Source organism: Oncorhynchus tshawytscha, linkage group LG12 (assembly GCF_018296145.1).
Source record: "Oncorhynchus tshawytscha isolate Ot180627B linkage group LG12, Otsh_v2.0, whole genome shotgun sequence".
Classification (NCBI taxonomy): domain Eukaryota; kingdom Metazoa; phylum Chordata; class Actinopteri; order Salmoniformes; family Salmonidae; genus Oncorhynchus; species Oncorhynchus tshawytscha.
In genome coordinates this window covers 39,289,205-39,315,215 of record NC_056440.1, presented here as the reverse complement: position 1 = coordinate 39,315,215, position 26,011 = coordinate 39,289,205, and the positions used below count along the sequence as shown (strand labels likewise).

Genomic DNA, 26,011 nt, shown 5'->3' with positions numbered 1-26,011 from the left:
AAGGTGTCTGAATACTTTCTGAATGCACTGTATATACTAAAAGCATAACAACTGGTTATAAAGCCCATCTCTATTTCACATCAGTTTCTTCTGGGTCCAGTTGCCCTGACTGCTGTCTCCTACAGAATCTAGATGTACAGATTCAGGCCTAGATTCAATCAGATCAAGCGTTAACCTTCGATAGCCGACTCCCACATAGCTGATGTTTTGGCGATGTTGGATTTATTACTGAGTTGGAGCTGTCAAATTGGTGAGCAACTATTCTTGACCATTGTCGCAGAGCCACACCCGTAACACTTGCGTTAGAAGTCCATAAAAAGAAAGTGTAGGCTATATAGAAATAATGATGCTCAAATTCAAAATGATTGAATAAATGAATGAGGATTTCTGTCAGCCTAATCGAGGTGTAGATTAAGTCTCACATTCCAGTCTTTGAACTTGTAAACAAGGCTGCATGGGATTTCTCTTAGGGCGCTATTCAGTCTGTAACGCTGAAGAGTTCCAGATTCCGTTATAGAAAGTTTAAAGGTCATTTCTGATTGAGCCGACACATATTACCGGAAATGCAGTCTACGCCAAAGCGGGAACATTGCCTTTAAATTTCAATCACACTGTAAACATGAACTTCCGCGATGCGGATTGAATAGGAACCTTAATGCAACTCCGTGTCGCCAATGGCATTGTACTCTTTAGGTATAATTCCAGGAGCCGCTTGTGGATTTGACAGCTCTAACCCAGTTCCCACCCGACACTGCGGCTAAAGAGGATCTGATTGAATAGAGCCCCTAAAAATCCAGAGACAGGACTGTCACAGGTGTGACTTATTTTCATGTTTAACCTATCTAACAGTCCTATTGGTTCATTTTTGTCTTCTAGGCAGCCGCCCACAGGAAGTGAATGCAGTCCGGAGGCATGGTGGAACCCAGGTTGTGGTGGCGGTCCTCTGCTCGGACGTTGCATGCATCAACTAATGGTTGCGTGCCATGTCATCGACAGTGCCGCCGGATTGATAACATGTGATGTGCATAAATACCTATCCAGGCGTTGTAAGATCTGGCATGTGTCAGCAACGCCTGGGCACAGGAAGGCATCCTTTTTCTGAGCATGCAGCGGCTTCGTTTGGTGAGAGCAAATGGCGTTTGTGCTAAATGGAGAGCTTGAAAAAATGGAAGCCTGCTCCCTGGGCTGCACCACTTCCTGTGCCACGTTTCTTTCATTTTAACTATGATGGTTTTTAAAGTTACAAATATACCCACCATAAATTCATGCCCTATTAAAATATGTTGTTTGTTGAAAGTGCTGTCTTCGTCTACTTCACTAAGCCTTCTCAATCCAGATCACTTTTCCACCTCGCGACAGGTCCGCCACAAACTTGAGGTACAGCATACAGAGAATGTGAGCACACAAGGGCAGATGATGGCCAATTAGGCTTGAACGCTGCAACCACTGGTTGTATTTGTTTCCCATTCATCATGAACAAGATCACAGCTACTGTACACATCATTACAATGAGTGGGGGCTTGAGGTGCCTGGATAAACCTTTTATATCCCTCAAATTCAAATCTGGACCTCGGCAGACCTGGGACACCAGGTGGGTGCAATTAATTATCAGGTAAAATAGAAAACCAGTACTCCGGACCTCATATTGTAAAAAGGGTGGCAGGTAGCATAGCGGTTAGAGAGTTGGGCCAATAACAGAAAGGTCTCTAGTTCAAATCCCTGAGCTGACTAGGTGAAAAATCTGTTGATGTGCGCTTGAGGAAAGCACTTAACCCTAATTGCTCCAGGGTTGCTGTTGATAATGGCTGGCAGTGACCCCACTCTCTCTTTTTACCTTTATTTAACTATTTAAGTCAGTTAAGAACAAATTCTTATTTTCAAGGACAGCCTAGGAACAGTGGGTTAACTGCCATGTTCAGGGACAGAACGACAGATCTTTAACTTGTTAGCTCAGGGATTCGATCTAGCAACCTTTCGGTTACTAGTCCAACGCTCTAACCACTGGGCTACCTGCCACCCCACAATTCAAATTCACACGTGTATAAAACACACTTGTGAAATAGTCCAAATATAAGCACCCACCAAATCATTAAAAGACTTAAATACCCCTGCTTTATATAATACATTTTATGGACCCTGCTGTTCACTTTTGAAAGCGAGAAAAGTTTCACATTTACCTTTTAAGGTGTATTCATTTGAAAAACAATAGTTATACTGAAATGAAGAGGGACCTGGACAAAATAATGTCTGCAAAGTGAGTAACAATAACTTGTTACCACACTATTACCAAGTTAGTATCGTGCTGTAACGTAAAGTGCTACCATTTTAAGAATGCAGAATGCCACCGTGGCTGTTACCTTATCTTGACGAACAATCACTGCACTCCTATGCGCTAATCAGTGGAACCCATGCACTCAGGAAACCTTGACTGTGTATAGAGCTGAGACAGCAGATACTGTGACTGTGAGAACCAGAATCACAATGGCTGATCGGGATGTAATAGGGTTGGAGCCTGCCTTGCAGAACAGAGGCAGGAGCCACAGCAGGGCTCAGATTCTCATTAGCTAAGGCCTGAGGAGTAACCCTAGCCGTGGGGATGGATAAATACTGTAGCAGCAGTGGTGTCTTCCCTTCCCTCTGAGTTGGCTCTCTTACCATGTGGATGACAGTGCATACAGTATGCAGCACAGATCACGTGACTGTAGCGACGATCTCAACATCATGTACATTCTGTTACTAGCCTCTCCAGCTAGGGTGATATCTCTTCTGGTGAGAGACAAGTGGTCCATGGAGGTCATCGAAGACAGAGATTTCAGAATTGGGAGCATCACAGGATGGTCTAGTCCTACTGTTCACTGCTCACCCTCATTTAGGTAGTGCAGGCCTAGCTAGCGCTTTCTTCTTATTATATCTGACCATGTTCCATTTCAACTCTGCTACTTTACTGGGGGAATTTAAAGAGATTGATGCACAAAGTAAACAGCAGTATCGGTCCGACATCCGCAACAACTAAGGGATGGATTCAATTGGTATCGCAGAAGTATTGCGGAAGATCCGGGTTATACCTCGATTGAAAAATAAAGGCAATGTCCCTGCGTTCCATGGAGACTGGATTCACGGCAAATGCTGCATGTCGGCTCAATGGGAAATGACCTTTACATTTGAATGCATTTCAGAGACACGGACTGAATCCAGCCCTAAGAGCACAAAACTAAACTTCTTGGCTTTTGTTGACTTGCACTTATCACGTTGCAGCAGAGGTGAACCTGTGCACACGCGCAAATACTCTGTGTGAGTCAGTGTAGGCTGGTGGGAGGAGCTATAGAAGGACGGGCTCATTGTAGTGGCTGGAATGCAATAAATGGAATGGAGTGAAACGTGGTTTGATATCGTTCCATGAATTCCATTCCAGCCACTACAATGAGCCCGTCCTCCTATAGCTCCTCCCACCAGCCTTCACTAGTGTGAATGGATCGTCGTGCATCGCGCTCACCTGCAATATCTTCGGTTCCTCCTGATGATTGTAGCAACATCATCACGCTGAGTTTCAGTTTAATCTTCAATTCACAAATTGGAATTTACCCATATTGGTTTCAATGAGTTGAAATCAGATTGTACAGACCCCGGTATCTGTCCAGTGTGTAGTAAGAACAGCTGAACATATGCATTCAAGTAGAATCCTAAATTCCATAGTCATTCCACTTGAACAGTAGTAATTTTCATAAATAATCTGTACTCCCAGACAACATAATCAGTAAACTGTTTTTAGAGGCTGACTCTAATCTGCATGAATATCCCATTGAGAGACAAAACATAGCAGTGTGTTGGCGATAGCACCATACCTTCAAGTGTGCGTTTGTGTGCGGCTCGTGATTCCACCAATGCACTTACGAAACAATACAAAAGGGAGACATGCTTGGTCTATGGTGATGTGTTCAGTACTGGGAGCTAGTACGTATAGTGAAGTACTACTGTAAAAAGTGATGGAAGCTGGTCTGTAGGGACAAATCCAATAAAGAGGGGCATATAGAGTCGTTTCTGATGGGTGGAGATGTGACAAGCTGCCAGCTCATATGCTGTTGTGGTTGAGTCACTTCACGGTGGGTCGCGGGTCCCTCTTGCCCCCATCCCTGGCCTCACCCCACTTCGCTCACAGCCTCGTTTGAGCCATTAGGGCCATGGCAGAAGACGCCCCATGTTTCAACCCACCGCTCCACTCGCCCAAACCCCCACCCGCCTCTTCCCTCCGCTACTCCATCCCTTCACCCTCTCTGCGTCTTATAGACAACCTGCCATGACACGTTGGCTGAGGGTTAACTGCACCACGCCACGGTGTTTAAGGGTGTGTTGTGAAAAGCCCTCCCTGACAATGTCATGATTACATGTCTGTCCATCAGCCAGCGCGGTAGCAGCTCCACGGCTCTACGAAGACACACCAGGAATTTGAAGGGGTTAGCTGCATTTGCACGAGTGATTGAACTGAAGTGATTCATCAGGAAACTCAGCTTCACATTGATAAAGCTCAGTCGAATGAATAAGCGTCTGTGAGTCGTGTCTTTGTGTTGTGCAACTTTGATGTATCCGTTTCAGTTTCAATACTTCCCAGAGAATCTAATATTTGATCGTGTTATGCCATGCCCTTTTAGCTGGCAAGGAAACAACATTTCTTGGCTGGTAGGACTGTTTTGTCTGGACTTTCTGCCTGCTTACCTACAATGCAGAGGCAGACAAGTGTTGGGTTTCCCCCATATCTGGTAAATAACACCTGTAGGAAATACAAGGATTACAACTGGTTTGAAACAGCCAAATTAGGCATTGTAATGCTCCAACAGTGTTGTAATCCTGCAGGAAACCTGAACACGGCACATGTAGTGATACCATCGCTTAAAGTTGAGTTTGAATTTAAAAGGGTCTTTTGTTTAGATGGTCATTCGCTTAGTTCTTGTTCTCAACACCTGTGTTTTCATTCTTCGACAGCGAGAGCCCAACATAATCAATGTGGGTTGAGAATGTCTATACCACCTGTGCTTTCTGAGAAATATCAATGCTGTAGCTAGAATGTGATGAGTGTGTTTCATGAAACAAGACAAGGGGAGCGGTATAGGAGGAGAGAGATGCAGGTTGACTTGGCGGAGGATTCACCCTTAGGGCAGATGTGCTAATGGGAGACGATGGGGTCTCTCTCTCTCGAACACACACACCAGAGCTATGGTTATCAGGAGGGCCCAGATGTAATGAGATCGTGATCCAAAGTGATATAGGGTGGATATATGGGAGGCGTGTGTGAGGAATTCATAATTGTGTCCCAAGATTTGGCATGGTGAAATGGTTAGCCTAAATCCCATTCAGTCACTGGATATAAATGGGTATGATATACCGGTGTTACGTTGATATTAAAGCTAGACTCAGCGAGGCGACGCCGCACGCGCGAAGTAACAGTGTCAATTTGTTGAAGCAGAGCTAAGTGCCGCAGCTGTTTTGACCCCACAGCTACGTTGTAGCAGCGTGAAGCACACCCATGCACATCGCGGTCATCTAAACGGCATAGTCTACCTTTAATGTTATGATTCCATCTTTACAGTTTACAGGTATTGACTGTGATTTCTTTTTAGACTGATGCCAAAGTAATGGTCTTAAAAATGGGTAGGTTCAGGTAGAATATATATATATATTTTTTTACAGGATGACATTACTACAGTGACAAGCAGACATACACGGCGGCACGTAGACATTTGGGTAGCAGCTTTATTTTTGTGCAAGTCTCTCAGCACGTGTCAGAGACAGGGGGGGTGCTTTGCAAAATGCTTTACATTAGAGTGGGCTTGGCTGCATTGGTCAGTGACCCCGCTATTCATGCCAATTCATAACATGGCTGCTCTGGTTCTATGTCCCCCTGGCTGTCCCTATCTGAAACTGCCTAGGTCCCGTGTCACCTCCCTGACCTGTCATCCCCGTGACTATCTGTTATATTATCATTCAGCCATCACAATGAGAGATATGGTCATCAGAAGACAGACGGTATTCGATCGGTGTGAGGCATTGGCTCAGTATTTGCGTTGCTTTCCCAGTAGATGCCTCTCGCCAGTCCAATGAACTGTTCGTAAACAAAAAGCAGGCACCACAATGTAAGTTGCTTCAGCAGGTGTATGTTTCAAGCCCACTAAAAAGTGACTTGATAAGGTGTGTGTAATTTTTAATAACTTTACACATAACAGAAACAAGTAATATCAGCAGGTAGTTGAAAAACAAGCAGCAGTAGTCTATGTAACATAAAAAAATAAGCGTTTTTCCCCCTCCAGAATCCATAAAAACAAAACCTGAATCCATTAAAAAAAAAAATCCATCCAATCCTTGATAACTTGCCACCATGCATTATGTAAGGCTTTAGTTCCCTAATTGCGCTAACAAACCTAGACTAGATGACGCTGTGTAATGGTTTAAGCTAGCTATCTCTAATCAAAATCGTACTCGAGCTAGCAAATGTTGTACTATACAGCTCACTAGGCTTCTGCATGTCTTACAGTGTGAAACAGAGGTAGTAGGGATTGGTAAACGTCGCCACAGAACTAGTGCAATGGCAAACTGATAAGACATACAGAACCTTCATCGCTGGTTCATCCCTGGATAAGTATTACTGCTGGCTTAAGTTTTATTGGTGGCTTGGCATATATGAAAATGTCTCAGATGGTATGTCCTCCAATAACCCCTGAACAGCTTTCCCCTATATTGCTCTCCCTATCCCTTATGCTACTGATCCAATCCTCCAACTCCATACAACTACTCACCGGCGTCCTGGAAAAATCTCCAACCCCACACCCACCTTTTTAAACGACTCAACTGATCATCGACACCTCGAATAGCTTGATCAGACATGTTAGCACTGGGCAATTAAAAACTGCATGCACACAGTATTACTCTCAAAGACCAGGGGGTTGGGGACCACTGAGTGAGAGGGATTGTGTTGGCATGGATCATTGCTGGTTTGGATGGGGGGGTGCTAAAGCAGTTACATAAGGGATGGTTGAGCTGTTGGGGAAGAGCTTGGGCTGTTCTTTCAGCTGTTCCCTGAGGGCCCCGGTATCCGTGGCCCTCCAGACGTGGAGGGCTGTACCAGCCGAGAGAACCAGGAAGAGGAGGAAGGCGGTGGGATAACCCACCCAGTCCACCAGACCCCCCGCCAGGGCACTGAACATCAGCTTCCCCAGTACCTCCAGGGTGGACAAGAAACTGTAGTGGGTGGCCTGTAGGGAGAAGAGGAGAGGGGAGAGAGGAGAGGGTTAAGTAGGGGCGAGGGCAGAGAGAGAGAAAAAAAACTGGACTCTGGTGACATCTCTGTCTCGGGTATGTGGTCATCGCTTGTCTTTTAACTGGTGTTTGCAAGAAAAATCAGTGGGGAGACAAACTCCCACAAAAAAAAGGAGGAGGGACAGGAGACAGAGAAAATGATGGAAATACTACAGAAGAAGAAAGGAACCAAAAGAAGAATTGAAGATGGAGCCAGAATGATAAAGCTTGAGATTTGTGTCTCCAATGTGTGGATGGAGGCCAGCTGGTGAGGGGTATCTGGGTTCAGGCCTGCAGGCTCTTAGAGGGAGAGAGAGAGAGAGAAATAGTGAGAGAAAGAGCAAGAGAGAGACAAGATCAACACAGATTACCTAACATCCCAGACTCTACCTCTCAGGCCCACTAACGCAGATTCGTGGGTCTCCACCCTCTACTGACACCTACACACGGTGCAACCCTATTCCATAAACATGTGTTTACGCCAACAGACATACAGACTTCAAGTGTGCCAATGTTGGTATTTCAAACCATTAGTATTTTCAAAAAGTGTAAAAAAAAAAAAGAATTTTAACCACTTTAAAAGTGGACATACAGCAACAATTGCAAAGCTTACTACATTAAATTACACAATTTAAAAAAGCCCATTTCATTGAGAATGTTACAAACTGGACTATCTTTAGCAACTTACTTGGAGGAGATGGTGATTGGGTCTAAATAGCTGTATGGTGTTTGGTAGTCTAGAGGTTAAGAGCATTGGGCCAGTAACCAAAAAGGTCGATGGTTCGAATCCCTAGCAGACTAGGTGAAAAATGTGTTGATCTGCCCTTGAGCAAAGCACTTAAGCCCTAATTACTCCTATAAGTCGCTCTGGATAAGAGTGTGTACTACAATATAAATTCAGTGTAATTTCTCCCAAAAGTCAGACTCTTTTCGCATACAAAGACAATTTTCTCAGATACATCTGCATTCACCACATTAGTGTGGTTATCTTTAGATATATTCTCCGTAATTGTTGATATTTTGTAAATTTTTTATTCTAGATAACATTTTCTTTGAAAAAATGCACTTCATCATTAAACAGATAGAAAGATGAAAAAAGTATTTATGGACAGGTCAGGTCCTGGAGTGTTAACACAATGAAACAAAAATATTTAGGCATACTTCATCCAGTGTCCAGATGTTATTTTTTTTGCGCGCGATATGCAAATATGTGCATATTTAATGAGACATTGCCTCATTTGCATATCTTAAAATATTTCAGAAAAAATGCAAATACAAAAAAAGTATTGGTGTTTGTACATTCAACTGGTAAAAGTTGATTGTGATATCATTAAGGGTAAACAAGTACCCTATGAGTGTGGTGCCTGGCCTTAAACCACCTCCACAAACGAAACTATGCAAACTACTAACCACTTAACAAAATTGATTTATTTCAGCACAAAACACTAAAGCATCTGCTGTGGCATGCAGTGCTGGCTACGCCTAAATCCACATGATCAAAGTGAAAGGAACCTAACTCAATAAGAGGAGTAGGTTGCCGTGGAAAACATTGTTGAATGATTACGGTGAGCAGATGACTTAGATTATTCAAACTTTGTGCTGTGAAAAGGCCTTCGTTCGTTGTGCCTTTGACGCTGTGTAATATAGCTCCTGTGTGGCTATGAGAAACTTAGCCAGTTACCCGACTCGGACAAATGTCACTGGTGGCAAAATGGGCGAGCTGTAAAGGAGACATTTCCCAGGCATCTTTGCTGGGTCTCAGTAGAGTCCAGTGCTGGGTTGAACCGGGTTCACACAGCCGGAGCGCCTGTAGACCCGAGTTAAGTGAAGTGCTTTTATTCGAGCGAACTTGTTTAAGGGATTCCATTTCTCTCTCCTGGGCCCTCGACAAGCACTCATGGTATCAGCTTTCCGTCACTGGATATGACCTTAAAATAACAGGCAGCTATATGTGTCATGAGAACATTTCAAATTAACCCCGGAGGTTATCGCCTGTCTTTATCATCAAGGATTTGTGATGAGCTTTGTTTCATTAGCTTTTTCTTCCTTAATTGCTCAGACACAGCCCTGTATCCTCCTTGGTGTAGCTTTCCTAGTCGCCGACTCCTTGGTAGAACCGAGGCAACTCATCACCTTCAGAATTGATTGAGTGATGTTTGAGAGGCTGCAAACGGATCACCTCCAGGCAGCGATGGCCCAGTTTGAGTGGGACAAAAAAAAAGTTATGTCAAAGAAGAGGGGGAGAGAGAGAGATGGAAAAAGGAGAGAATGAGAAAGACAGAAAAAGGGAGAGAGGGAGTGAAAAAGAAAAGGGCTCGTCAGTCCCAGATGACAGGTGGGTGTTGTTGCTTTTAGGAGGGCTACCTGTCCTGCCTGTTGACACCACAGGATATGACCTAACTCCATAGAAGGAGCACTTTAAAAAGAGAACAGTGGGGAAAGCAGAGAGGGAACAGAACAGAGCAGGTTAGCCTGCTCTCTTTGTTGCGTTTGTTCACAGCCAGGAGTTTCTGTTTCGATGACTTACATAACAGAGCACCCCTGTGGCCGTGACAGGGTTCGGACAAACCCTCGTCTTCTTAGGTAGAAGCCTCTCCTCCAAGCTGAGGTAAATGGTTGAGAGCTCCACTCTGTAAATGTGTGCATGACCTTCAAAATGTGGGGCACCAACAAAAATGTAAACAATGGAGCAAATGCATCCCTACGACATTTTAAAATTCCATGAGAATATCTTTATGTATTAAAACATGATGTCAAGCTGAATATAATTTGTTTCTCACACCTAGGACCTGACTTGGCCATGGGAAATGATGTTCTAGGTGTTACTTTTCTTTACATCTGAACGGTGTAGCTGGGAACAAACGCGTTACATTCATTTCTGGAACTAGGCATCTTTTATGTATTTTCTTTAAAGATTCCACCTACGCCTTTGTGAAAATGTCGCCTTTCATCTAAACCAGCTTTGGCAAGGACTAAAGCATGAATATTCTATTGTTGTCCAACACCAAACTTGTCCTTGTCGTTATGAAAAAGTATAAACACAAAAACGACAGTCTAAGTCTGCATGACATCGCAGCAGCCTGGTCCAAATAGCATAGCTACCTGCTCCATCTTTTCACCCCCCCAAAAAACTTGAGTTTAAAAATGTCAATCTACCAAGCAAGGCACCTAAAAATAGGCAGAGCAAACCTGTTTTGGTTATTTCTGGTACACTATATGACCAAAAGCATGTAGACACTTGCTTGTCGAACATCTCATTGCAAAATCATTGGCATTAATATGGAGTTGGTCCCCCCTTGTTGCTATAACAGCCTCCACTCGTCTGGGAAGGCTTTCCACTAGATGTTGGAAAACTGCTGCGGGGACTTGCTTCTATATAGCCACAAGAACATTATGCTTGGTTCGCAGTCGGCATTCCAATTCATCCGAAAGGTGTTTGATGGGGTGGAGGTCAGGGCTCTGTGCAGGCCAGTCAAGTTCTTCCACACCGATCTCGACCAACCATTTCTGTATGAACCTTGCACATGGGAGTATTGTCATCCTGAAACAAGAAAGGTCCTTCCCCAAACGGTTGCCACAAAGTTGGAAGCACAGAATCTTCGAGAATGTCATTGTATGCTGTAGCGTTAAGATTTTCCTTCACTGGAACTAAGGGACCTAGCCAGAACCATGAAAAGCAGTCCCAGAGCATTATTCCTCCTCCACCAAACTTTACAGTTGGCACTACACATAGGGGCAGATCGTGTTCTGTGGCATCCGCCAGAACCCAGATTAGTCCGTCAGACTGCCACTGCTCCAGAGTCCAATGGCGGTAAGCTTTACACCACTCCAGCGTCGCTCGGCATTGCACATGGTGATCTTAGGCTTGTGTGCGGCTGCTTGGCCATGGAAACCCATTTCATGAGGCTCCCGCCGAACAGTTCTTGTGCTGACGTTGCTTCTCGAGACAGTTTGGAACTCTGTAGTGAGTGTTGCAACCGAGGACAGATGATTGTTACCCGTGTTTCAGTACTCGGTGGTCCCGTTCTGTGAGCTTGTGTGGCATATCACTTCGCAGCTGTACGGTTGTTGTTCCTAGATGTTTCCACTTCACAATAACAGCACTTACATTTGACCGGGGCAGCTCTAGCAGGGCAGAAATTTGACAAACTGACCTGTTGGAAAGGTAGCATCCTATTACGGTGCCACATTGAAAGTCACTGAGCTCTTCAGTAAGGCCATTCTAATGCCAATGTTTGTCTATGGAGATTTGCATGGCTGTGTGTTCAATTTTATACACCTGTCAGCAATGGGTGTGGCTGAAATACCTGAATCCACTCATTTGAAGGGATGTCCACATGGGGCGGCAGGGTAGCCTAGTGGTTAGAGCTGGTGTCAGTGGTTAGAGCGTTGGACTAGTAACCGGAAGGTTGCAAGTTCAAACCCCTGAGCTGACAAGGTCGTTCTGCCCCTGAACAGGCAGTTAACCCACTAGGCTGTCATTGAGAATAAGAATTTGTTCATAACTGACTTGCCTAGTTAAATAAAGGTAAAAAAATATATTAAAAAATACCTATGTATGTATAGTGTATATCATTAAAAAAATCGTTTGGACTCATTCAGCAGTTTTAACTACAATACCATTGGAAATTGCTGTTGAAAGTTCAACAGCAATTTCCAATGGTATTTAAAACTTCAGTTGAAAATGATGACGTTGCTGCTTCCTGTTTATAAGACATATTGATAATGTAAAAACAGTTTTAATGTGTCCAAATTAATAAGCCATTATTAATTATCAAATAAACGATGATTCCGTGAAGCTGCCATCAAGGAAAGGGAAACAAATCGCTTTTTCTTAGTTAACTTCAACAAATCAGGACCCGCCATAGGATATCACCAGTGTCAACGGTTGGCTGCTATTTCAGTGAGAGTTTAACTGTCAAGTCCGCGTACCGTTTGTGAAAGAATAGGAAAAGTCCTGCGACCCTCAGCTAATATGACAGAAATCAGCATTACAAAAATCAAAGATATTAGTCTGTTTTAAGCTACTGGACTTGTGTCATCGTGCTGACTATAAACGTTTATACTAACATTACCAATCTGAGGTAAAAAGGATGTGGTTAAGACGTCAGCTTGTGTAATGTAGAAACACATACTGTCCACATGGAAAGCAGCGTCATTTACATGAATTAGACATGGCAAAATATTTCAATGTCTTAATTTAAGATCGTAAATGAAGCAAATTCACATTTGTTCACTGATCAAATATTTCTCACTAGTTTAATCATTGAGAGACAAAAAAATACTCACAACTAAACCAGGCGCTCTAGACTAGAGCATCCATAGGATCTGTGCAGCAGCCAGAACCTTTGATGTCCCTACTACATTTTAATCAACTTTCTATCTAGACAATGTTTTGGTTCGGATTAAATGGATTAAATTGCGATTTTGTGCCACTGGTCTACACACAATACCGGACAACGTCAAAGTGTTTAGGCATTTCTTACAAATATATATATATATAAAAAAAGATGAAATGTCTTGAGTCAAGAAGTATTCAAACCCTTTGTTATGGCAATCCTAAATACATTCAGGAGAAAACTACAGTGCATTCGGGAAAGCATTCAGACCCATTGACTTTTCCACATTTTGTTACTTTACAGCCTTATTCTAAAATGGATTCTTTTTAAATTCACCCTTATGAATCTACACACAATATTCCATAACGACAAAGCAAAAACTGGTTAAGAAATTTTTGTAAATGTACAACAAATATTACATTTACATAAATATTCTGACCCTTTACTCAGTACTTTGTTGAAGCATCTTTGGCAGTGATTAGTGTCTTGAGTCTGACGCTACAAACGTGGCACACGTGTATTTGGGGAGTTTCTCCCATTCTTCTCTGCAGATCCTTTCAAGCTTTGTCAGGTTGGATGGGGAGCGTCGCTGCACAGCTATTTTAAGTCTCTCCAGAGATGTTTGATTGCGTTCAAGTCCAGGCTTTGGCTGGGCCACTCAAGGACATTCAGAGACATGTCCCAAAGCCACTCCTGCATTGTCTTGGTTCGGTGCTTAGGGTCGTTGTCCTGTTGGAAGGTTAACCTTTGCCCCAGTATGAGATCCTGAGCGCTCTGGAGCAGGTTTTCATCAAGGATCTCTGTACTTTGCTCTGTTCATCTTTCCCTTGATCCTGACTAGTCTCCCAGTCCATGCTTCACTGTAAGGACGGTATTGGCCAGGTGATGAGCAGTGCCTGGTTTCCTCCAGACGTGACGCTTGGCATTCAGTCCAAAGAGTTCAATCTTGGTTTCATCAGACCAGATAATCTTGTTTCTCATGGTCTGAGAATCCTTTAGGTGCTCTTTGGCAAAATCCAAGCGGGCTGTCATGTGCCTTTTATTGAGGAGTGGCTTCTGTCTGGCCACCATACCATAAAGGCCTGATTGGTGAACTGCTGCAGTGATGGTTGTCCTTCTGGAAGTTTCCTGGTCACCTCCCTGACCAAGGCCCTTCTGCCACGATTGCTCAGTTTGGCTGGGCAGCCAGCTCTAGGAAAAGTCTTGGTGGTTCCAAACTTCTTCCATTTAAGGATTATGGAAGCCACTGTGTTCTTGGGGACTTTCAATGCTGCAGACATTTTTTGTACCCTTCCCTAGATCTGTGCCATGCTACAATCCTGTCTCAGAGAATTCCTTCGACCTCACGGCTTGGTTTTCGCTCTGACATGCACTGTCCACTGTGGGGCCTTACATAGACAGGTAGATGTCTTTCGAAATCATGTCCAATCAATTGAATTGACCACAGGTAGACTCCAATCCAGTTGTAGAAACATCAAGGATGTTCAATGTCTCAAAGCAAAGGGTCTGAATACTTAAAAAAAAATAAGGCATCTGTTTTTAATACATTTGCTAACATCTCTAAAAACCTGTTTTCACTTTGTTATTTTGGGGTATTGTGTGTAGATTGATGAGGATTTTTAAAAATGTATTCCATTTCAGAAAAAGGATGTAACGTAACAAAATGTGGAAGTCAATGGGTCTGAATATCCCTTTGAGCATGGTGAAGTTATTACACTTTGGATGGTGTCTCAATACACCCAGTCTCTACAAAGATGCAGGCGTCCTTCCTAACTCAGTTGCCAGAGAGAAAGGAAACCGCGCCAGGATTTCATCATGAGGCCAATGGTAACTTTAATACAGTTAGAGTTTAATGTCTGTGATAGGAGAAAACTGAGACTGGATCAACAACATTGCTGTTACTCCACAATACTAACCTAAATAACAGTGAAAAGAAGGAAGCCTGTACAGAATAAAAATATTCCAAAACATGCATCCCGTTTGCAATAAGGCACGAAAGTAAAACTGCAGAAAATGTGGCAAAAAAATGAATTTTATTTCCTGAATACAAAGCATTATGTTTGGGGCAAATCCAACAGAACTAAATCACTGAATACCACTCTTCATACTTCCAAGCATGGTGGGGGCTGCATCTTGTTATGGGTATGCTTGTCATCGGCAAGGACGGGAGTTTTTAGGATAAAAGGAAACAGCCAAGCACAGGCAAAAATCCTAGAGGAGAACCTGGTTCAGTTGGCTTTCCAACAGACACTGGAAGACAAAATTACCTTTCAACAGGACAATAACCTAAAACAAGGCCAAATATACACTGGAGTTGCTTACCAAGATGACATTGAATATTCCGGAGTGGCCTAGTTACAGTTTTGACTAAAAGTGTCTTGAAAATCTATGGCAAGATTTGAAAATGGCTGTCTACCAGTGATCAACAACCAACTTGATGTGAAATTACCATATTGTACAATCCAGGTTAGAAAATCTCTTAAGAGATTTACCCAATACTCATGTATTGACTCAGGGATGTGAATACTTATGTAAATGAGATATTTCTGTATTACATTTTTCAATAAATTTGCAAAAAAACGAATAAAAACTTGTTTACACTGTCATGGGGTATTGTGTGTAGATAGAATAGATTATATATATTTTTTAACCTATCCATTTTGAATTCAATCTAACAACAAACTGTGGAATAAGGGGTATGGGGGTATGATGAATACTTTCTGAAGGCACTGTAGGTACTGTATTGACAGGTGTGTAAGAGAGTGGCTCTTACCTGTACACTCTCCTCCGCTCTCTGTGTGCAGTGCATCATGGTCGTGAAGGTGAGCGTGGTGATGAGGCCGCCCAGGAAGTGCTGAACGCTCAAACTCAACACAGCCATAACTGAGGGGCACAAACACAGCCTGAGAAACTTGACACGTCTCAATGTGAACACCGTAGCACAATGCTGCGAGACATTACGGCACATCCGGTTCTACGTTAGCGCCATTTTAAACCTCCCTTTTCGCTCAGAAATTCCTACTGGATGGATGGTGTGAGGAGAGCTCTGTGGCACAACGTGCATCAGAGGAGACTGATTTGTTGCTGAACAAAGGTAGAAGTGGGGGAGGGGGGGGTCGTATCCTCACGTTCCCCCAATCAAGTCGTTCCCTCTCAGGAGAAGAGAGCAGAACACAGGCAACACAGAGCATCTCTCAGCTCCCACTGACGGTGAATTATTCACCAGAGATGTCGAGTTTTGCTGAATAAGACTTCTCCATTTCATAAGATTCAGAGAGCGAGACACTAACTCAGCTCATCAGAGTGAGAGAAGGGGGCACTCATGTAATATTAAGAATTTTGCGGCAAAACATTGTCACATTTTTGGATCTTTGACATCACAAGAGGGAGGCCTCCACTTCGAGGTTTCCAGAGTGAACAGCTCAACAAAGGTTCAAACAGGTCACACAGACAGCTTCTGTTCTTCGTTCAGCTTTCCTTCATTTGCATGAGATTAAAACGGAGAGAGCAGAGAGGGGGGGTCTGAGATTTGTAGATCTACAAAGATATTCTAGTGTATCCTAGCAGTGAATCCCTTTCATTCTTTTTTGACAACAATAATTATTTGAACCCCTTTCTGCTTGGCTGGGGAGCACGCATGGCTTATGCAACATACTGAATGGACTTTGGGATGGCAGGTAGCCTAGTGGTTAGAGCGTTGGTCCAGGTTGCTGGATCGAATCCCCGAGCTGACAAGGTAAAAATCTGTTGTTCTGCCCCTGAACAAGGCAGAGCTCTGGAACACCATGCTGTTCCCCGATAGTCCGGCATTGTAAATAAGAATTTGTTCTTAACTGACTTGCCTAGTTAAATAAAGGTTAAATAAAAAATAATATATTTATTTTTATTTATCCGTTATTTTACCAGGTAAGTTGACTGAGAACATGTTCTCATTTGCAGCAACGACCTGGGGAATAGTTACAGGGGAGAGGAGGGGGATTAATAAACCAATTGTAAACTGGGGATTATTAGGTGACCATGATGGTTTGAGGGCCAAATTGGGAATTTAGCCAGGACACCGGGGTTAACACCCCTACTCTTACGATAAGTGCCATGGGATCTTTAATGACCTCAGAGAGTCAGGACACCCGTTTAACGTCCCATCCGAAAGACGGCACCCTACACAGGGCAGTGTCCCCAATCACTGCCCTGGGGCATTGGGATATTTTTTATAAAAAATGGAGTATCAAATTTTATGTATAGACCTAAATGTGGATGGTTGCACATGACACAACGTGTTATTTGTTTCGCCATGGGGACAAGGGGTTAGAGGACGCAACCTGGACATCCATGAATCGACATATGCGAACGTGAGTAGATTATCTTGAAAACAACGGTCGGACATCTTGGACGCAGTCCCCAGTTCTGTATACCCCAGTGTGTTAGAGTGAGGACGCATGTATGGGTATCCGGTAAAGTCCATCCAGTGCAGCTTTCATGTCCAAAAGCGGATCGATCTGGGAGCCCTGTGGGTCTGTATATTCTGTGGGTCTAATATCTAATATGTATATTCTGTGGGTCTAATATTCATAGCTACCTGTATGAGTCAGTGAGGCTACATCGAGGTGCCTGCCTTCATTCATCAGTCCCAAAGTCACCTGCTCCCACATGGTAAAAGGAAATAAAGATATCGAGCTACGGATGGACAAATAGATGTGGCTAGAGGGGGACTAGGGACGCGCGTGTAAATCGAGATCAGTGGCTAAGGACAGGCTGGTTAGAGTCAATGATGTACTTGTATGTCCATGGTTAAGTGGGTGAACTGATGCCTATGCTGCCTAGTCAAGAGTGCGGCCGGGTCTTCTCTCACCTTTCATGAGTGGGGAGGGTTCCAGCACAGTCAGGAGGGAACTCTGGAACACCATGCTGACCGTCCGCATTACAAACACCCGCCTCATCAGAGAGCCAATACTGTGGAGACACACAAGACAAACAATGAGTCACACTCTTAGAAATAGAAGGTTCCAAAAGGGTTATTTGGATGTCCCCAAAGAGGAAACCTTTTTGTTTCCTGGTAAAAAAACATTTTTGGCTCTGTGTGTGGAAACGGTTCTACTTGGAACCAACAAGGGGTCTCTTATGGGGACAGCTGGAGAACCCTTTTAGGTTCTAGATAGAAAACATTGTGCTAAGAGACAAATGCAATTTGACACACACACACACACTGATAAAGAATACTGTGAAGTATGTGCATGCTAACAAAAACAAACACAATATTTCCCCTCTACAGTTGCTCACACGAGTGAGCGCATGCACACACACGACGTGTCGCCAGACGCTAATCGATTCCCTGATAGTCTAAGAGCTTTGTCTCCCGGTGAGCATGGCTCATGTGGTAATCAATAACCTAGGGACCTCCCCAGCGTGGAAGTGAATTAATGACCATCAGGACACTCGCCCTCTTAGAGCAGTGTGCGTTGTGTGTGTGTGTGTCACCTAGGGATTACCACTGTGGCAATCATTCTCCAAAAAGGTCCCTGTCAATCAGACAAACCTGGCCCGTGTCACTGTCTGATATCTGAAATCTATACAACCCATCTGACATTGACCTTACCACAGCTTAGTTTGAACTCAGGCTAATGTGAGCATACAGTCGGTTTCATGAGAATTCACCCCCCTTGGATTTCTTCACATTTTATTGTGTTACAAAGTGGGATTAAAATGGATTTAAAATGTCTTTTTTTTGTGTCATCTACAAAAATACTTTGTAACTATCATGTCGTAAAAATTTATGTAAAATGAAACACTAATATAGTTTGATTAGATAAGTATTCACACCCCTGCGTCAATACAAGTTAGAATCACCTTTGGCAGCTGTGAGTCTTCTTGGGTAAGCCTCTAAGAGCTGTCCACACCTGGACTGTGCAATATTAGCCTATTATTATTTACAAAACTCTTCAAGCTCTGTCAAGGTGTTGGGTGTCACGGCTAGAAAGTCACTTTCACGTCAAGCCATGGATCTTCAAGCAGATTTACGTCAAAACTAACTTGGCCACTCAGGAACATTTGTTATGTTATAGGTTATTGTCCTGCTGAAAGGTGTATTCCTCTACCAATGTCTGATTAAAAGTAGGTTTTCCTTGAGGATCTTGCCTGTGCTTAGCGCCATCTTGGTTAATTTTTGTCTTGCATCTACCAATCACTATCCTTCTTCATGAGGCTTCCGATATGCTCCCTGGTCTTTTTAGTTGAATCTGTGCAGAGGAAGGGGTAGTCATTCAAAATCATGTCAATCCCTGTTATTTCACACAAAGTGAGTCCATGTAACTTATGTGATTAGTTAGGCAAAATGTTACTCCTGAAACTAGTTTAGGCTTGCCTAAACAAAGGGTGTGAATAATTATACTATATTACAGTTATTTCATTTTTATTACATTTGTAAACATTTGTAGAATTTTCTTTTCACTTTGACAACATGGAGTATTTTGTGTAGATTAACGGGGGAAAAAAAAGGCACTATTAAATACATTTCTATACCACTTCGTAATGCAACAAAATGTTAAAAAAGAAAGAAAAAAAGGGACAGATCTACAAACTATCCCAAAATGGTATATCAAATAGAATCTGTCTCCTTCTGCCCATTCTCAGTCTGTAAGCCTACAGGACCTACAGGGTCCTTCCAACCTGAAAAACAATCTGCTATCATTCACATGCTAAAGACATTCTTTCCCTTCGTTCATTATTCCCTCCCTTCTCAATGACACTCTTTGAAATCTGGCTCTCTGGGGAGTTGCCGTAGTGATGGGGCGAGAGAGGAGAACCTGCCTCGCCACTGACACCTCACACTGGCTAGGCCCCGATACCATATAGGCTCTCAGGTTGCCGATGGCGATCTGTGTAAGGGGGTCAGTCTCTGGCCACTCAAGCGTTTCTGATGGGGCCCAGGATAAGCGTCCAAATGAGCTTTTAGAGCATTGAAACGGCCTGGTGGATAGGCTTTGTGTAATGTGTGTGTGTGTGTGTGTGTGTGTGTGTGTGTGTGTGTGTGTGTGTGTGTGTGTATGCATGTTGGGACATGGGGGAGAGGGATGGGAATCACTCTGTGGGAATCTGGACTGAGTGTACAGTGTCAGGTGAACGCACCTCCGTGTGTGTGTGTGTGTGTGTGTGTGTGTGTGTGTGTGTGTGTGCGTGTGTCTGCGTGTTGGGACATGGGGGAGAGGGATGGGAATCACTCTGTGGGAATCTGGACTGAGTGTACAGTGTCAGGTGAACGCACCGCCGTGTGTGTGTGTGTGTGTGTGTGTGTGTGTGTGTGTGTGTGTGTGTGTGTGTGTGCGTGTGTGTATGCGTGTTGGGACATGGGGGGAGAGGGATGGGAATCACTCTGTGGGAATCTGGACTGAGTGTACAGTGTCAGGTGAACGCACCGCCGTGTGTGTGTGTGTGTGTGTGTGTGTGTGTGTGTGTGTGTGTGTGTGTGTGTGTGTGTGCGTGTGTGTGCGTGCGTGTATGCGTGTGTATGCGTGTGTATGCGTGTTGGGACATGGGGGAGAGGGATGGGAATCACTCTGTGGGAATCTGGACTGAGTGTACAGTGTCAGGTGAACGCACCGCCGTGTGTGTGTGTGTGTGTGTGTGTGTGTGTGTGTGTGTGTGTGTGTGTGTGTTGGGACATGGGGGAGAGGGATGGGAATCACTCTGTGGGAATCTGGACTGAGTGTACAGTGTCAGGTGAACGCACCGCCGTGTGTGTGTGTGTGTGTGTGTGTGTGTGTGTGTGTGTGTGTGTGTGTGCGTGTTGGGACATGGGGGAGAGGGATGGGAATCACTCTGTGGGAATCTGGACTGAGTGTACAGTGTCAGGTGAACGCACCGCCGTGTGTGTGTGTGTGTGTGTGTGTGCGTGTTGGGACATGGGGGGAGAGGGATGGGAATCACTCTGTGGGAATCTGGACTGAGTGTACAGTGTCAGGTGAACGCATCTCCGTGTGTGAAAATGTGACAATTCTACTGGAGTCCTTTACAAGAAAGAAAGACAGAAAAGAAAGAAGTACCCTCAAAAATATGAGAGAACATTGGTGAAAGAGATTTCAAACAAAAAGTATTTGGACTTATTTTACAGGTAGTAAAGGTAAAAAACCTCAGAGCAAGCTGTGCAGACTTCTTAATACAAAGACAATATATTGGTATTCTCTTCATATAGGGCATATTTCAGATCGACGCTAATGGTAGTATTAAGCAATAAGGCCAGAGGAGGTGTGGTATAGGGCCAATATACCACGGCCAAGGGCTGTTCTTAGGCACGATGCGACGCGGACACTAATAACGTAATTAAAGGAAATGTTTTGTCATACCTGTGGTATACGATCTGAAACACCATGGCTTTCAGCCAATCAAAATTCAGGGCTCAAACCACCCAGTTGATAATTATCATTAACCCATCTAGCTTTGTGAGTGCTATAGATGGACATGGTGCTGTGTGATCCACGCTAAAGCCTTGTGTGGGAAAATACATACGCAATGTTATTTATAGATTGCATTACATCTCATGTGCCGAGGGCGGAAGCTATAAAGTGAAGCTATGGGCAGATGTATGGTCTTATGCAATGCAGGATGAGTTAGGGTACTGTATGCGCTGTAATGGTAATTGCTGAAACTGTAAGGTTAAGTAGCAATTGAAAGGAGTACTCAAAGTGCTACAGCCGAGGCACGGTAGTGATATTGTGTGTACAGTGATAACTGCTTAATGACTTCAGCCCGGCTTTGATGTGCAGGTGTTTTATTTCAAAACGCACACCACATGGCCAAAAGTATGTGGACGACCCTTCAAATTAGTGGATTTGGCTATTTCTGCCCTGCTAGAGATGCCCCGGTCAACTGTAAGTGCTGTTATTGTGAAGCAGGAGCAGTAACAGCTCAGTTGCGAAGTGATAGGCCACACAAGCTTACAGAACAAGACCACCGAGTACTGAAGCGCGTAAAAATTGTCAGTCCTGGGTTGCAAACACTCACTCCCGAGTTCCAAACTGAGCTTCATGAAATTGGTTTCCATAGCAAAGCAGCCGCACAAAAGCCTAAGATCACCATGCACAATGCCAAATGTCGGCTGGAGTGGTGTAAAGCTTACCGCCATTGGACTTTGGAGCAGTGGAAACATGTTCACTGGAGTGATGAATCACGCTTCACCATCTGGCAGTCCGACGGACGAATCTAGGTTTGGCAGATGCCAGGACAACGCTACCTGCCCCAATGCATAGTGCCAACTGTAAAGTTTGGTGGAGGAGGTATATTGGTCTGGGTCTGTTTTTCATAGTTCAGGGGAGGCCCTTTAGTTCCAATGAAGGAAAATCTTTAAAACTACAGCATACAATGACATTCTAGACGATTCTGTGCTTCCAACTTTGTGGCAACAGTTTTGGGAAATCCCTTTCTTGTTTCAGCATGACAATGCCCCCGTGCACAAAGTGAGGTCTGTATAGAAATAGTTTGTTGAGATCAGTGTGGAAGAACTCTGGCCTGCACAGAGCCCTGACCTCAACCCCATCGGACACCTTTGAGATGAATTGGAACACCGACTGCGACCCAAGCCTAAGCTCGCAACATCAGTGCCTGACCTCACTAATGCTGTTGCGGCTGAATGGAAACAAGTCCCAGCAGCAATGTTCCAACATCGAGTAGAAAGCCTTCCCAGATGTAGAATGATAGTGAAGACATCACAACGATGAAATAACACATATGGAATAATGTAGTAACCAAAAAAAAGTGCTAAACATTTCAAAATATATCTTATTTTTGAGATTTTTTTGCCTTGATGACAGCTTTGCACACTCTTGGCATTCTCTCAACCAGCTTCACCTGGAATGCTTCTCCAATAGTCTTGAAGGAGTTCCCACATATGCTGAGCACTTGTTGGCTGCTTTTCCTTCACTCCGCGATCCAACTCATCCCAAACCATCTCAAATGGGTTGAGGTTGGGTGATTGTGGAGGCCGGGTCATCTGATGCAGCACTCCATCACTCTCCTTCTTGGTCAAATAGCCCTTACACAGCCTGGAGATGTGTTGAGTCATCGTCCTCTTTTGAAAAACAAATGATAGTCCCACTAAGAGCAAACCAGATGGGGTGGCGTATCGCTGCAGAATAATGTGGTAGCCATGCTGGTTAAGTGTGCCTTGAATACTAAATAAATCACTGACAGTGTCAAAAGCAAAGCACCTCTCCTCCATGCTTCACAGTGGGAACCACACATCTGGAACCAAAAATCTCACATTTGGACTCATCAGAACAAAGGACAGATTTCCACCGGTCTAATGTCCATTTGCTTGTGTTTCTCGGCCTAAGCAAGTCTCTTCTTGTTATTGGTGTCCTTTAGTAGTGGTTTCTTTGCAGGAATTTGATCAGAATCCTGGAAAGCTTTGTAGTCTAGTCAGATCTGCTTGTGTGGAATCAGAACCTTAGGTCCTGCGGTATGTGGACTGCTATACAGGGCATTCTGCCTGATGCATGCAGTCTTCTCTGAATAGTTCATGTTCAGATGTGTCTGTTACTTGAACTCTGTGAAGCATTTATTTGGGCTGCAATTTCTGAGGTGCAGTTAACTCAAGGCAAATGGTTGCTACTTTGAAGAATCTCAAATATATTTTGATTTATTTCATAGTTTTGATGTCTTCACTATTATTCTACAATGTAGATAAAATAAAATAAATAAATGAATAATAATAAATCCTTGAATGAGTAGGTGTGTCCAAACTTGTGACTGAACTTCAGGCTATTGGGAGAAGAAAAGATGAGGTCAAAGAGAGTTCAACTTACACTGAGTGACATTTTGCACAGTATAAAAAACAATCTATGAGTTTTTGATCTATGATCTCTTAAAAAAAAGTAAAAAAAGACCATTTCTATTGACCTAAACAGAAGTTGTTGATTATTGGTGGATGGTTTTGCATTATCAGATGTAAAAGTTACAGGGCCTAGTGTTTCTGTTGGGGCCTGTCTCCTTACCTCTCTAAGAAATATTGGAGGCTACACAGCATCTCCCCATGCTGCTATCATACCACACATCTCATACTGGGGGGCCACACACAGAGACAGAGAGACACAGAGACAGAGAGAGAAAGAGAGCGAGAGAGAGGGGCTACACAGCTCTGAGGGCTGTGTTCACTTCCATTAAAACATACATATACATCCCAGTGTGTGAAGTGGAGGTGATGTGATATCTGTGCCACAGAAAGGGATGCTTCTGAGACATGTGAAGCTGAAATGGGCACTGTAGATAACAGACAGATGATTTGAAAACAGCTGGAGAGTATTTCAAATGAGTTACAAAACAAGTCATGGAAGCATGTGAGTTAGGTAAAGCTGAAATCAGAGTGTTGCCCCTGAACGCTACCTGAACTGAAAACGCTACCAGGGGCGTGTTGCCCCTGAGCACTACCTGAACTGGGAGAGCAGCAGGCCGCCGAGGGAGGAGCCACAGATGGAGAAGCCCATGGCAATCACGCCATTCCAGAACCCCAGCTCGCGTGCTGTCATGTGATTGTCTAACAGGAAAAGAGGGAACATGGTCACCGCTCCCTGCTCACCTATGGGTGGAGAGAGAGAGGGGACACCAGTTAGAGTTAAGGTTAGACAAGCGAGAGGCTTGTCGCAAATCAGTTCATCTGTAATTCTATCTACAACACAGTCCTGTGTCAACTACAATGGATTAGCCATTGTAGGGGGGAAAAAACACACAAACATCTACAATCCACCTTCCTGTGACAGAGCTATTCAAACGATAAGAGGAAGAAGACAATGGTGTATTCCTTCCATGTGAATGAAAGACAACTCCAATGTTCTTGAACACGGTGACAGTGCACAAGGTAGTTAACCTGCTTAATAGACTGACTGGACACTGTTATAGTAGTGCTAATGTCTTTTCTAAATGCAACAGCACACACTATTCCTAGATAGTGTCAATAATAGATGTTCCACAGGAAAAATAATATCCTCTGCCATTTTTCTAAAGGGGGACGACGACGACGACGACAGAAAAACGCAAAACTTCCTCACACAACACAAGTCTCAGTCACAAGAGCTCTCGGTTGAAATAAAAGTTTTGCCAGGCAGACAATTGTCTTTATGTCGCTGTGTGGCGTCAAAGACGGGATAATGTACTGCCGAGCGACAGCGTAAAATATTCAGCAACACCGCCATTATTAATGGAGAGTGACTTCACAGAGACAGGAAGACTGAGCACTGAGTGACAGCTCAGAGACTACTGTCAAAGAGACGACACACACAGCCACAACTTGGCCAGGAGAAGAACAAAAATAGACAGAGAGAGAGAGACAGAGACAGACAGAGACAGAGACAGAGACAGAGACAGAGACAGAGACAGAGAGAGACAGAGAGAGAGAGAGAGAGAGAGAGAGAGAGAGAGAGAGAGAGAGAGAGAGAGAGAGAGAGAGAGAGAGAAAAAGCCCTTCACATGAAATGGAGAAGGAAATCAAAGAGTTCAGAGAAGCTGCTGAAAACCTCCCGGCGCGCGGGAACGCTGCGACGACGCACGCGTAAACGTTCTGACAATGCTGTGTGACAGCCCAGCTAAATGTGTGTCAGGAGAATGAGTGGGATAAACAGAGGCTGCGATGATGACATATTCATCACATTCAGCATCTACATCTCCTGTGTCTGTCTCTACGAGGCAGATCTAACATCAACAGCTATTCATCTACATCTCCTGTGTCTGTCTCTACGAGGCAGATCTAACATCAACAGCTATTCACCTCCACGCAGACGACACCATTCTGTATACTTCTGGCCCTTCCTTGGACACTGTGCTATCTAACCTCCAAACGAGTTTCAATGCCATACAACACTCCTTCCGTGGCCTCCAACTGCTCTTAAACGCTAGTAAAACCAAATGCATGCTATTCAACCGTTCGCTGCCTGCACCCGCACGCCCGACTAGCATCACCACCCTGGATGGTGCCGACCTAGAATATGTGGACATCTATAAGTACCTAGGTGTCTGGCTAGACTGTAAACTCTTCTTCCAGACTCATATCAAACATCTCCAATCTAAAATCAAATCTAGAGTCGGCTTTCTATTCCGCAACAAAGCCTCCTTCACTCACGCCGCCAAACTTACCCTAGTGAAACTGACTATCCTACCGATCCTCGACTTCGGCGATGTCATCTACAAAATAGCTTCCAATACTCTACTCAGCAAACTGGATGCAGTTTATCACAGTGCCATCCGTTTTGTTACTAAAGCACCTTATACCACCCACCACTGATGACCTGTATGCTCTAGTCGGCTGGTCCTCGCTACATATTCGTCGCCAGACCCACTGGCTACAGGTCATCTACAAGTCCATGCTAGGTAAAGCTCCGCCTTATCTCAGTTCACTGGTCACGATGGCA

The 26,011-nt window shown here is 44.0% G+C and overlaps 1 protein-coding gene across 7 annotated transcripts in view; it reads right to left on the bottom strand.

Annotated features, from left to right (window-relative positions):
* Positions 1 to 6,176: 6,176 nt before the first annotated feature.
* The window catches only part of LOC112263250 (major facilitator superfamily domain-containing protein 3), a 35,687-nt gene continuing 15,852 nt past the window's right edge, over positions 6,177 to 26,011 (bottom strand). For 4 of the 7 annotated variants that reach the window (XM_024439314.2, XM_024439313.2, XM_024439316.2 and 1 more), the window contains exons 3-6: positions 24,039 to 24,186; positions 17,473 to 17,573; positions 15,397 to 15,506; positions 6,177 to 7,241 (exon numbers count right to left, since the gene is read on the bottom strand). In XM_024439314.2, the coding sequence (XP_024295082.1) occupies positions 6,972 to 7,241; positions 15,397 to 15,506; positions 17,473 to 17,573; positions 24,039 to 24,186 (629 nt within the window). In that variant the 3' untranslated portion in view covers positions 6,177 to 6,971. Of the gene's footprint in view, positions 7,242 to 9,811; positions 9,934 to 14,637; positions 14,874 to 15,396; positions 15,507 to 17,472; positions 17,574 to 24,038; positions 24,187 to 26,011 lie in introns of those variants that run through there. The other 3 variants (XM_024439317.2, XM_024439318.2, XM_042330624.1) reach the window with 3 other exon arrangements.